This window comes from Anolis sagrei, chromosome 1 (assembly GCF_037176765.1).
Source record: "Anolis sagrei isolate rAnoSag1 chromosome 1, rAnoSag1.mat, whole genome shotgun sequence".
Lineage (NCBI taxonomy): Eukaryota > Metazoa > Chordata > Lepidosauria > Squamata > Dactyloidae > Anolis > Anolis sagrei.
This window is the reverse complement of record NC_090021.1, coordinates 112,521,262-112,534,728: the sequence shown is the minus strand read 5'-3', so window position 1 is coordinate 112,534,728 and position 13,467 is coordinate 112,521,262. Positions and strand designations below refer to the sequence as shown.

General features: G+C 38.8%; 1 protein-coding gene across 47 annotated transcripts in view; it reads left to right on the top strand.

Annotated features, from left to right (window-relative positions):
- Positions 1-13,467, top strand: part of RIMS1 (regulating synaptic membrane exocytosis 1) — a 291,550-nt gene that overhangs the window by 101,135 nt on the left and 176,948 nt on the right. For all 47 annotated transcript variants that reach the window (XM_060752859.2, XM_060752857.2, XM_060752858.2 and 44 more), the window contains exon 2: positions 12,301-12,514. In XM_060752859.2, coding sequence (XP_060608842.1) covers positions 12,301-12,514 — 214 coding nt within the window. The remainder of the gene's footprint in view (positions 1-12,300; positions 12,515-13,467) is intronic.

Genomic DNA, 13,467 nt, shown 5'->3' with positions numbered 1-13,467 from the left:
TCTTACTTTATAAGAGGTGGATATGGACTAGTGCATGGGCTCAGGGGGTGGCAAATGCATCAATGTGCCATGAAGGGTAACTTTGCAGCTTTGAAAGAGGTTGCAGTCTACCCTTGTCTGAAAGCATCTCCCTGAATGTTGAGATCTTTGAAAGCTAATGTGACTTTTATGGATAAAATACAAAACTATGAGGCATCTGGGCAAAATATTATTAGGATCTATTTCAGTTGATTTCAGAGTATGATACTGAAACTAAATAGTCTTGGTTGTTTTGACTAGCCAACCATTTTACCAGACATGCTGTTGAACATTTTGGATCTTGTAATGCCTTCCAGTACAGCTGATTATTGTTTTCATTTTGATTGGCTCAGTGGGATAAGAGAAGGAACATCAAGTTACAGTGATTCTACTTGTTTCTACAAGTTTAGTCTTAGAGAAGGACAGCACTACAGCTCCATGACTACTAAACTCTGGATTGCCATGAGGCTCTGTTGTATCCCCCATGCAGTCACTGGGTAAAAGTCAATTGCTCCAGGAGTTAGATGTCATCAGCATGATAAAGAATTCACCTCTACTTATCCACATGTGAAATTAGGTAGGGATGGGAAATATCAAGATGTTTTAATTAGCTGGGTGATGAGCAGTAAATTGAAGCTGAAGCCTAACAAGATGGAAAGTGTATGGTTTGGCACTTCCTAGGTTTGAGGACGCAGCTTGTCCTGGATGGAGTTACATTTCCCCTGAAGCAGCACAACTTTAGCTTGATAAATTACTTGATAATGTATAAGTCTAAAAATTTAGTCAAAAAACCAACTACGAAACCTGGGTGAACATAACCATGGGTCAATGTCTGTACCTTAACCTTCACCACAAAAAAGGAACCATCTCTGAGCAGAATGGTGAAAGGTGAGAACGTAAGCCATTCCAGGAGAATCTAAAAGACACATAGACCCACTGTACTTTCTCCATCACCGTAATGCTTCTGGCCTTTTTGAATGTCTATAGGGAAAATGATGGAGGTAGGTAGGGGTGACTAGCCCTTGAGGTGGCTCTGTTGCTCCCCCCCCCCGTGGAATGACCCTCAACTTATTAGTTGGGTCACTTTAAAATCCACAATGTTGGACCCCAAACTTACCCTCAATTTGTATGTGATGCCATCTTATACATGGGAATATACAATATCTCTGAAGGCATGGTTGAATGTTGTGAAGGCTTAGGGTCAGCTTCAACCATTTTGCCAACAATGGCTTTTCCTGACAAGGATGGTTGGTGTTATCTTCCTGATTAGACTTTGTCACTCCATTTTACATGGGTCTGCCCTTGAAGAATGCCCAATAACTCCAGCTAGTGCAAAACCCAATAGCTGAATTGTTGATAAGAACATTTTATAGAAACCATGTAACACTAATTTTAAAGAATTGCACTGTCTGCCAATATGCTTTTGGTTAGAATTTATGGTGCCTATGATGACATGAAAAGTCCTAAATGGTTCATGGCCTTGACCCTTGAAGTCCATCTTCCTGATACAATTAACCATGGACTGAGATCTGTGGGATAGGACCTCATCTGTATTCGTGCAGGAGAAGTAATAAACTGTGTAATAAATTGCTCTCTACTTGGAGGCCTTATTGGAACAATGCTATCTTCTTTCCGGCACTAGGCTAAAAACACAGCTTTCTATCAAAGCCTTGGGCATCTAGTGGTTATGCCTAAATAAGTACAGGTTTTAAACGGTTTCCATTGTTATTTTTAATCTTTCATAGACTGTTCAAATTGTTCTTTTGCTGTTTTGTACTTCAATTATTTGATTTTACTCATCTGCTCCCATGAGATTCTGTGATAGAGGTCGATATACAAATATTTAATATGGGTGGATGAGGAAATGAACAGATAGGTTGGTAAGTAGATGGGTAGATAGACAGACAGATAAGGTCAGATAAAATGCTGCCAACATATCTATTTGCATTTGAGTTCCAGTATAAAATATATGAACACTTCCATAGACACAAACCTATCTTTGAATGTACAACATACATTCATTTTTCAATTATTCATTGTGTTTGTTTATGATATATCATATTCTACAACTTTATATTCATTTTGGAAGATGTGAAGGATGGGAATGAAACAAATGGGCTACACTTGTTGTTCATCATGTAGTGAATTTGTTCTGTTCTTCTGTGTAATACCATGCATTTGTGATTGGTTGGATGAAAATAGCATATTACTTTCAGTATTTCACAGATGAAAATTGGAACCAAGTGACATCAGAGTGTGGCCAAGAGGCCATAGATCAGGGGTCCTCAAACTAAGCCCTAGGGGCTGGATACAACCCTCCAAGGTCATTTACCCAGCCCTCTCTTAGGGTCAACCTGTCTGAAACGACTTGAAAGCACACAACAACAACAACAACAACAAAACAATCCTATCTCATCAGCCAAAAGCAGGCCCACACTTCCCATTGAAATACTAATAAGTTTATATTTGTTACAATTGATCTTCATGTTAATTATTGTATTGTTTTTAAGTGTGTTTTTTTTGCACTACAAATAAGATATGTGCAGTGTGCATAGGTATTCATTCATTTTTTTCCAAATTATAGTCCAGCCCTACAACAGTTTGAGGGACTGTGACCTGGTCCTCTGTTTAAAATATTCGAGGACCTCTGCCATAGATTGTTCATGAGAAAGAATGGTGGGGATATGGTTGACAATGAAAGATTGTTCCATATGTCTTTCTCCATATGATTATGTTTACAGGGAGGAGGCCACCATTGGTACCATTCAGTAAATATATCTGATGAGTCCTCTTTACAGAGAGAACTCTCCCATCACACTGGCAAGACTGAGGGCCTTGTGGAAATATAAACACAAGAGAGAGCGAGAGAGGTTAATTCCTTCTGTGTGCTAGTTCCGTTCTCTTTGAAGACAACTTGTTCTGTCCTTTTCTTTTGTGCACAAAAGAGTTCCAGCTTCCTAATCACGTTATAACAGTTCTCTTAAGCATTTCACATCCATTCTGTGTGGGTATTTTCCCTGATGCTTCTTTGTCTAAACCATTTTCTTCCCTCAACTCCTACCACCCCATTTCCCACTTCATGTTGGAACACATACATTAAACAATATCAGCAGGTAGGGAGTTTCTATTAACAGAGAAAATGTGTGTGGGAAGCACTTGGCCACTGCTTCGCCAATAAAACACCCAGCCTGAGCTCTGCCCACAAGCAGACGAAAAATCATCAAGAAAAGGTCCTGAGCCTGTTGATGGGTCTAGTGGCAATGGGAAAAGAAGAGTGGTGTGGTGTGTGCTATGCATGCAATGCAACTGAACACAAGTCCTACTCAGTATGAGGAGACTCTTGGATCAGTATGTTCATCCACTTCTCAGCTCAACGGCAGATACTGTCCTGGAAACCATGACATCCTCAAACCATTGTAAGGACTTTATTGCAAGAAACCATTATTCCATGGTACTTTTGTTTTGTTTTTCATGTCAGGAGCGACTTGAGAAACTGCAAGTCATTTCTGGTGTGAGAAAATTGGCCATCTGCAAAGACGTTGCCCAGGGAATGCCCAGATGTTTTATCAACCTATGGGAGGTTTCTGTTATGTCCCCACATGTGAGAAGCTGGAGTTGACAGATGGGAGTTAACCCTACTCTCCAGATTTGAACCACTGACCTTTCTGTCAGCAGTCCTGCCAGCACAAAGGTTTAACCCATTGCGCCACTGGAGGCTCCTCCACAGTAGTTGCATCATCACCAATAAATACTGACGTTAACATTCCCATTGTTGCACACCTCTCCATAAATACAGCTGTGCTGATTTGCCAATTTGGTCCCACAATAATACTTTTTCATGCCCTCATAGCCCTACCTTTCCACCTTTCCATTGCTCCATATTTATTTATTTATTTAAAAGTGATTTTTCAGTTCTAGCAACTGTATTTTTTAAAAAAGCCAAATATCACTGTAAATTATACAACACAATAGGAAATAATTCTGTTTGCTGGTTTTTGATGCCCTATTGTTTTTATATACACACACACAGACTTTAGAACTCCACACATAAATATTTTGCAATTATTATTATTACCCCCTTTTTTTCTCTTGATTGAGACCCAAAGTGGTATCAAATTGTACATGTTTATAAGCTACCCTGAGTCCCCTGTGGGGTTGAGAAGGACGAGATATAAACACAGTAAATAAATAAATAATAAATAGCTCACAATCTTAAAAAACAATCCAGTTTAAGACAATATTTACCTGAGATAACACTGCTCTAGGAATATTTAATTTTTCCAGCATGACTCTATGGTCAATGTCCACTGGAAGTTGAGCATATAATTCTATTAGACGACCTAGATATTCCTTGAAAGGTGTTTTTGTAGGAGCCACTAGGTCCTTCAGTATGACTACTATATGATCAATTTCCAGCAGAGGTTGACCATAGTTGCACTGGAGGACTAAAGATTCCTAAAAAGAATATATTAATCATATACGTGAATAATAAAATCTGTAAAAATAAAATCTGCAAAAGTGGAAGGCTGACTTTATATCAGTGTTTTGCCCCCCTCCCACCTTATGCAAGTTGCTGCTATATTGGATTATTTTAATGTATTATGTTCTCTGACTCAGATCTTGGAAGCAATGAGCTAGAAGCCACATTACTACATTTCAAAAATATCATCACAAGTGATGGCTGTGCCAGATTTGGGAAACATGTCATTCTCTTACATATTGTTAAGAGTTTTTTTTTTCAAAAAGGGAAAATAATGTGCGCCCTCATTATCCACTGAGGCTTTTTTTTCCAGCATCCTCCATAGATCTCAACATTTATGATCGCTTAAGCCCCATGACAAACATTTCGAATGAGCAGTGGAATTGATTTTTTCTAATATTTTCAAGCCATGGTTGGTTAAATCCATGGATGAAGAACCTGTGAATATGGAGGGTCAGTTGTAATAGAAATGTAATAGTGAATATCTGATTCATTTTCTAATTTTAAGGAGAACTTGTGATCTGACCAAAAACATGTTACTTCCAAAACGGAGGTGAGGAAATCCGTAGCTTAAACTATGATCTAGAAGTGGTTAATAAAAATTACTAGGGGTGCATCATTTTGCCACTATTTACATAGGGAATTATCTTTAAAAATAACTTCCCCAAGTTCTGTCTGGCAGACAATTTTCAGATTTTCAGACTTGAGTCTTTTTCAGTCCTACCTGGAGATGTTACGGGTTTCAGTGCAAGGAATGTGTTCTGTTCGATCTCTCCTTTTATGAAGGAGTCTCTGACAAGAGCCAAGCAAAGAAGTATAATTGGGTTTATTTATCAAGCAGGAATTTTCTGGGGCACAGGAAATCAACCAAAATAGCCGTTACATTTTTTCTCAAGGATAGCGAATGTGAGTGAATTTCATGCTGCATGTGAAAATGTCTTCAGCAGGTAAAGTGATAAAAGCATTAAAGAGTCCTGAACTTTATGATTCATAATAAAAGCCTTTACAACCCATCTTGGACTCCAAGTCACTTCTTATTACCTTGCAACTGTTTGAAGTGCTAATGGCTTATTATTTATGTCCATGTTCATATAAGCCAAGCATCTTCCATCCCCGGTCAAGCATTAGCTTTTAAATTGAGCTGAATACATTTATGAAGAATATTGCCTGCTTTATTTCAGTGATTTCAGTGATAAGTATATTGGTCTGTTGGGGTCAGGAGCTGCTTGGATCCTTTGAACAATCGGAACTGGTTGATAAAGTAGGGCAGATCATTCTGTATCTGTTGGATGAAGAGAAACAATGGATATATTTTTTACATTCAGTTCTTGAATGCAGTAGTTGGACTGGATTGTCACAGTTATGTTGATAACATGTAAGATAGTCTATATGCAGATGGTTCCAGTTAGGTCCCATCTCTAGCATTTCCATTTAAAAGTGTCAGATAATGAGAAATATGTCCATTGGAGCCCTTGAAGGTTGTTATGAGTGGGAATTAATAATAATGGGATGTCAACTGTTCTGATTTGTCAGGGAAACTCCTGATGAATCCTCTGCCAGTCCATTTTTTCAGCAGTTTTTAAAACTTTCCTCCCACTTTCCCTCTTTATCCTTAGCTTACTACCATTGGTGTAAACTGAGTTCAAATTGAATTCACTCAACAAAGGGTGGAAGAAAGGAGGGAAATACTCTTGCCTTTCCCAGTGGATTCACTCTTCCCTTCTTGATCACACTCTGATGGTCATACATACCTTTCCATCTTGGAAAATGTTTAGAGTATGTGCTGTCATTTCTCAGGTTCTTCAAACATGTAAGGGAATTCTTTCTCATGGTTCAGGGATGGAAGATGTTTCCAGTAGAGCAGTCCTGGTTAAAAATAGTTGTCTGTGGGCCAATATGGGCCCTGACCTATTGTCTCTTAGCCCCATCTACACTACCATATAATCCAGTTTCAGAATGCAGATTAACTGCATTGAACTGGATTATACCACAATGTAGACTAATATAATCCAGTACAATGTGGTTCAGTCTGCATTATATGAGTCTACACTGACTATTATAATGCAGGCCAAACTGGATTATATAGTAGTGTAGATGGGGCCTTAGTCCCAGGTGATTTTCTAGGAAAGAAAAGGGGCCGTCTTTGTATTTTCAGTTTCTGTCTATGGCAATGAAAGCTGGACAGTGAAGAAAGCTGATAGAAAAAGAAATCAACACATTTGAAATGTTGTCCCTTTCAAAAAGAAAAATAAATGGATCCTAGAGTAAACCAAGCCTGAACCTTTCCTAGAAAGCAAAATGAATAAACTGAGGTTGCTGTACTGTGGCTACATGACTCACTAGAAAAGACAATGATTCTTGGCTAGATAAACATCAGTAGGCAAACATGAAGCCCATATTCCAGACAGATTCAGGTGAGTTTGCAAGGGCTCAGCAGAACTGTGGCTCTTTGACATCTTTCATTCATACATTTGCCATAAATCAGAATCAACTAGACTGGCAGTTAACAATAATGAGGTGGATAATAATATGGTTCAGAGTCTCATTAACCACTGGCAGAGGAGAGGATTGCCAGTCCTCCAGATCAAATAGCTTGAAATATATTGCAACAAAATTTGCTTAAGCAACAGTCCACTTTGAGTGATGGCAGAGGCCCAATCTGCACTATATAATGCCATATAATGCATTATATGGTCAGTGTTGCAGACTGAAACAATAGCAGCAACGAGGGTACAGAAAAGTCTTGTCTCTTGGTTTAGAAAGAAAACACTAGAAAAATTAGGCCAATTGTGCTGATTTAAAATTAGCTATAAATTAACAAGACAAGGCTATTCCTTTCCTTCAAAAGAACAAGTACACAATCTCTCTTAGGCATCTTGTGACATTCCCTGCTCTCTGGTTCCAGCTTTCCCCTTGGACTATTCTATTTCGCAACTCTTTGGTAACTCCTATTGGCAGCAAGGTGTTGTCGTTTGAGCATTTGACTACAACTCTGGAAGCTATCAGTTAATTCTCCAGTCAGATGTGGAAAACCATTGGATGGCCATGGGCAAGTCACATTCTCTAAATCTCAGGAAAAGGCAAAGCCCTTTGCTAAGAAGTCTCTGTTGTAGGTTTGCCGTAGGGTTGACATAACTTGGAAATGACTTGAAGACACACAACAGCAAAAGCGACAGACCCCACACTGCTCTGTCTACACTCTCACTCTTATGACCTTATCACACTCACCAAATTCAGCATCCTACAACACTTCCAGTCTGTTTTGGGAATGGAGCCCCATGCTGGCCATCACACAACATCCTGTGAATTGTGGTGAAGGGTGAATGCATCCTTTGATGCTTTCCTCATGACACAGGAAGCTTCCCATTTTGTTCTGGCTTCAATGGAGCCAGCATGGATCCTTCCCAGAAGGGCGACACTTCCCACATGTGATGGAGGTGACAAATTTGCTCTGCTGCTGCTCTCATCCAAAGCTAGGCAAAGTGGGATGCCTCGCTCAGCCTTCGTCATAAGATCATTAGAGATTCTCTTATGTTGGCATGGTTTCTCTGTTGCTTCTTCTTATACTATTGGTGCACTCACTTGGATGTGTGTCACTGTTAAACAGGACAGTGTGGAATGGACATAGTCTGACAGATACTAAAGTGGTGTTTCCAAAGACCCCGAATATTGATTAAAGTTCTTGTTACATAGCTGAAACAATGTGTTGAGAAATGGTTGACCCTCTTTTGTCTGCTTTTTAAATCAAATTCTGATTCTTTATGCAAGTGAAATACACACACATGCCCTGACTAAACCTAGAATTTGATATGTGCATAACTAGACTTAATGGTAAATGGTGAAATGTCTTTAGGCAGCAGGAGGAGGGGGGGGGGACGGGACACAAGGGACGGAGTGTTCACAAGGGTTTCAATATATTTGATAGATGAAAGCATCACAGTTAAACAGAATTGCCATAATAATTCCTGTTGACTTGGTCAAATAAAAGCTTCCTGGTTGATCATTATGCCTGTGATCATTTTGGGAAGAATAGTGGGATGCTCCCATAGTTAGCTTCCTTTATTTCAGCTGTCATAAATCACTGACTCATAATCAGCCCTTGTACCTCTTGAGTTATCAAGAGGTTTGAAGTGTCTTTATCCTTCAACATGTATTTTCTTTCACAGCTTTTTGTGAGGATCAAAATGCTTGGTTAGGCGGTTTCTACTCTTTTTATAAAACAGAAATACCCCCCCTCCCCCAGCCCCCAAGGTTTAAAATCCGTAGATTTTGGATGCAAGACTGTTTACATCCTATGTGGAAGAATCCCATATACCTCTTTTCAAAATGCAGATAGTCATGTGTAATCTGGGTTAAGCGCTTACAGAATTGAATTGGGTTCCTGAGTTGTCAGAGGAAAACATATCTATGCCACATTGGGTTGCAAGCACGTATAGGCCTACAACTAACTCCATCTTCTAGCTGTTGTTTTGGAAGGTATCAACACTCGTATGACTGTATTTGAATCAAACTGGTTAAAACCTAGCATTTGCTACAATCCAAAGCATACATGGAAATGTGGGTACTTGTTTCAGAGTACTGTATGATTATCTTTATATCAATACAATCATTCTTTCATGTTTGCAGGTTCAACTCTTGAGGACCTGAATATTCACAGATTTGGTTAACATGTTCTCTCTGGAAATTTCTAGGTACTCCAGTGCAACTTTGTGGTCTATTTCTACATAGAGTTATGCTGAAGGACTATGAGATTTCTAGAGAGAACACTTATGTTTCTGGCATGATTATATGGTCAACATTTGCTGGCAATTTTCTATTATATTGCACTGGAGAGACTAAAGATTTCCAGAGAGGTGTCCTCTCAGGTAAAGAAATACCTTTTCCATCCCATGGTTTCCCCACTTTCATGGGAGTCCTGTGCCCCGAACCCCTGCAAAAGTGCGGCCTTCCTGCATATTATAAATACGATTTTCAGAAAGGGGGAAAGAAATGGGGATACAGATACATGGTGTCTTTGTCTATCCATGCAAAACAAGCAGAGGACTATTTCTTAAGGCACATTTGTGGCCAGCTGTTTTGCTTGTTAAGATCCAGGCGTGATGGTGATGAACAGGTTATCTGAATAATTCATTGTGAGCAGAGGCTGAAATTTTGCACACTCCTGCTCAACCCACTTTCAGTTGTGTTTAGGGCAGCATGCACAATTTGCAGTGGCTTTAGGCATCCAGCTGAGCAGGCACAAGAATAGAGGTTTATTTTATCCTTATTTCATATCCTGTAGGTAGGAAATGCAAATTTCTGCCAACATACTTTCACACTGTTAATGAAGAAGGATTTGCAACATAAGACCCAGCTATTAAAGGTGTCTACCTCTAAAAAGTGGTTCTTAAAACTGAACAAGCAATGGCTGGCTATGTGAAATAGCAATCTCTGGTGCCATCTTCTGGATAACCATTGTAATATAAATATCAGATTGTAGTGCTGGAAATATTTCTTAGTATGAGATTTATGTTTTGGAATGGATACAATAAAAGTTTCAAACAAGTGGCTGAATTGTTTTATTCTCAGCCCCATCAGAATAATTAATAGAAGAATGAACTGAAATAGATACTACTAGGAAATGTTCTCCAGAGTTTAAGAACCCAAACCAAACTTCCACATCAAGTGAAAATTTGTGATTGAATTTCATTACTTTAAAATCTATTCTTACTTTACAGCAACCAGCTGTGGCTCCCCCCCCCCCACACACACACACACACATTAAGGAGCACTTGTCCTGGAGAAAGCTTTAATGGTACAATTAGATTATGAGATTCAAGGCTAGCACTAACAATTAGATAGCGCTTCACACAGGCAGAAAATGGTTAACCACAACAGACTCTTGGTATCCACTGCACCCTTGTGGATATTAAAATATGTGGATGCTGAAGTCCCATTATATAAAATGACATAGTAAAATGGTGTCCCTTTTACAAAATGACAAAGTCAAGGTTTGCTTTTGGAAGAATATTTTGGTAATATTTTCAACCTATGGAGGGTCGAATATGTGAATGCAGAATCCATGGCTACGGAAGAATGATTGTATTTCATTTGTTTTTATTGTATTTTTTATTCTGCGAGGGCCAATGGCACAGAGAGAAGCTTATAGGAACTTTCTGCCACAGATGCTCAAATTATTTAAATTGATATTTTGCTCCTTGACTTGGTGGAGGATGTGCCACTTGCTGCTCTGCCTCAGGCAACAAAATATCTTGAATCGGCCATTGGAAATAAGCATGTTTATTGGAAGGAATATTCTTTTTTCCAGTACTGCTGCTCTGATCGATTTTGGAATCTCTCACTTTTGGGGTCTTTTGGGCAACATGCAGTTTTGTCCTGAGATGATCGGAAGAAATCAATCTCACCTTCTTGTAAGATGATTGCAAGTTCCCCTGCATTCGCTCCTTCTGGGCAATTAGAAAACAGGCAGTTCTTCTAATGTACCCTACCTGTGTTTTTTGTTTTTGTTTTTACTAAGAGTGAGGATGAAGTAGTTAAGCCCAAAGCTTGAAATTGTTATCCATTTTATATTTTGTTTGTCATAGTTCCTTATGTGTATGGCCAGTGGTGTATACAGGAGCATTGTCTTCGAAAAAGTAAGCAATGAAACAATAGAAAAATCTTGTGCAAGAGATCTGAGCATTGGACAATGACTCTGAAGACCAGAGTTCAAATCCCCACTCAGTCATAAAAACATACTGGATTACTTTGGGGAAGTCACATTCTCTAAGCCTCAAAAAGGGAAAACCTTGCTAAGCAAACCCCATATAGCAGGGTTGCCATAAGTCAAAATGACTTGAAGGTACACAACAATAACAAACACATCCCAAATTTCAAGGAATAAGAACCTAAGTTTAATGTCATGGATGAAAAAAAAAGTATACATTGGCAATACGTCAGTCATTTGGCCAAAGACACGGAGGTTGAGGTAGTCCACTGTTACATCTGTCTTCCCACTGGTCTGACTGATATGGCTGGCTCAGTGGGTCTCTTCTTACTTTCTCACTACTCCATGTGCTTCTGTCCTCAAGTGGCCTGCTGTATAGAACAGGATGACTATCTAGTCTGTAGAAGTGTAGTTATATATTCATCTATAAGTTGACTTCATGTATAAGTCAATGTTTTGGGACCCGTGGACAAGTAAAGGGTCACTCAATTGAGAAAGTACCACTGGCCGCCACTGACATTTTTTCCACTCGGGCATTCGAACAGTCTAACCAGAGAAGGGATGGTTCCTTTTTGATACAGTATTTACATTGAGACATTGATAAGTCAACCCAAGTATTTTGTGTTAATTTTTTGACTAAAATTTCTAAACTTATACATGAGTATTTACAGAACTATTTTCAGTGGAGGATATATAAGAGCTGTACTAAAGACAATAAGGAATCCAGTTATTTTATTTTAATTTTTTAGGGTGTGGAAGCTTGATATTTGTTAAAAGTGTATATGGAAAGGAGGACAGATGTCTATGTTAGTGATTCTAACAAAATCATCTCAAATACATGTGTGCCCTCTTGCTCCTTGTTTTTTTTCTTTAAAAAGATTCCTGACTGGTAGTTGACTGCATATCAACTGACTTGCTTGGCAGGTTATGCAAGTAAATGCCATTTATGAATTTCAACTGACTTTTTAAAGACTACTAAGGATACTTGGATTATATATGGGATATGTTAATGATACATAATGAACTCAAGCTGTAAACAGGCAATTCTCTGCTATAAAAAGTGCCTCTGCTATAAAAAGTTTTGCTTTTCTTACAGAAGATTGCACCAACAATTTGAAAGTTACAAAGAGCAAGTGCGGAAAATAGGTGAGGAATCCCGCCGTTCACAAGGAGACCACAAGGATGATGCCCCAACATGTGGAATCTGTCACAAAACTAAGTTTGCGGATGGTTGCGGCCATTTATGCTCTTACTGCCGGACAAAGTTTTGTGCCAGATGTGGAGGACGTGTTTCCCTACGATCAAACAATGTAAGTTTTTTTAAAAAATGCATGTGAACAAAATATTATTGAGGCCATGGCTACAGTATGCTACCTGTGCAGATGCTTACTACTGTGCTTTCCTGTTTCCAGAGATGCCCCTCCCCTCAGCATCATGCATTATAACATTTTATCCAGTTTTTATGTGTATGGCATGCCTGTCAACTATCTCTATCTAGCAGGGAAAGTTACCAGTATTTATTCATCTGTTGTCCCACTTTCTCAGCTGTTTTTAAAATGTCCCAGTTTCTCTCCCCTCCAACTTTCCCTCTTTGTCCTTTGCCTATTTCCATTGATTCAAATTTAGTTCAAGGTACAAAAGGAGTTTGCACTTAGCTAACTCAGCCGAAAGAAGGATCAAAATCTTGTCTTTCCTGAAGTTCAGCTAAAAGCAGCTTTTCTTATATAGTGTTTTCTTGTTTGGCATCTTGATCACACTCTTACGTTGCTTGTCTCTGCATCTGAGAAATGTTGAGTGGTATATTGTTCTTTGAATTCCTCATTCCATGTTTTGTGTGTGTATCCCCAGTCTCTTGTAAATAAAATGTAAATGGAAGGACTTAAAAAATTATTTCACACTATATATTTTTTGTGGTCCAGGATTTCTTTATTAAGATTAAAGCTATGTTTATTCTAGTTTAGAGCAATCTAGAAATGTATTGTATCCTTTCTGCAATAGCAAATTAATCATTGACAAATATGATTAATTTGCTATTGTAGAAAGTACTGCAACGTCAATAACTGAACATTTTCATTAAACTGCACCATGTCTTGAACGGTGTAAAATACAAAACCTGTTCTCTCGCAATGCTCAGGTCCCAAGCAACCATATTTCTTTTATTCACTGGCCCTGGGCGTGCCTTTTTCTTTTCCTGAGAAAAGAAGGCTCAGCACCTCTGGAGTTGCATCTGGAAGTGATAAGGATGGTGAATCCTTTGTGTATG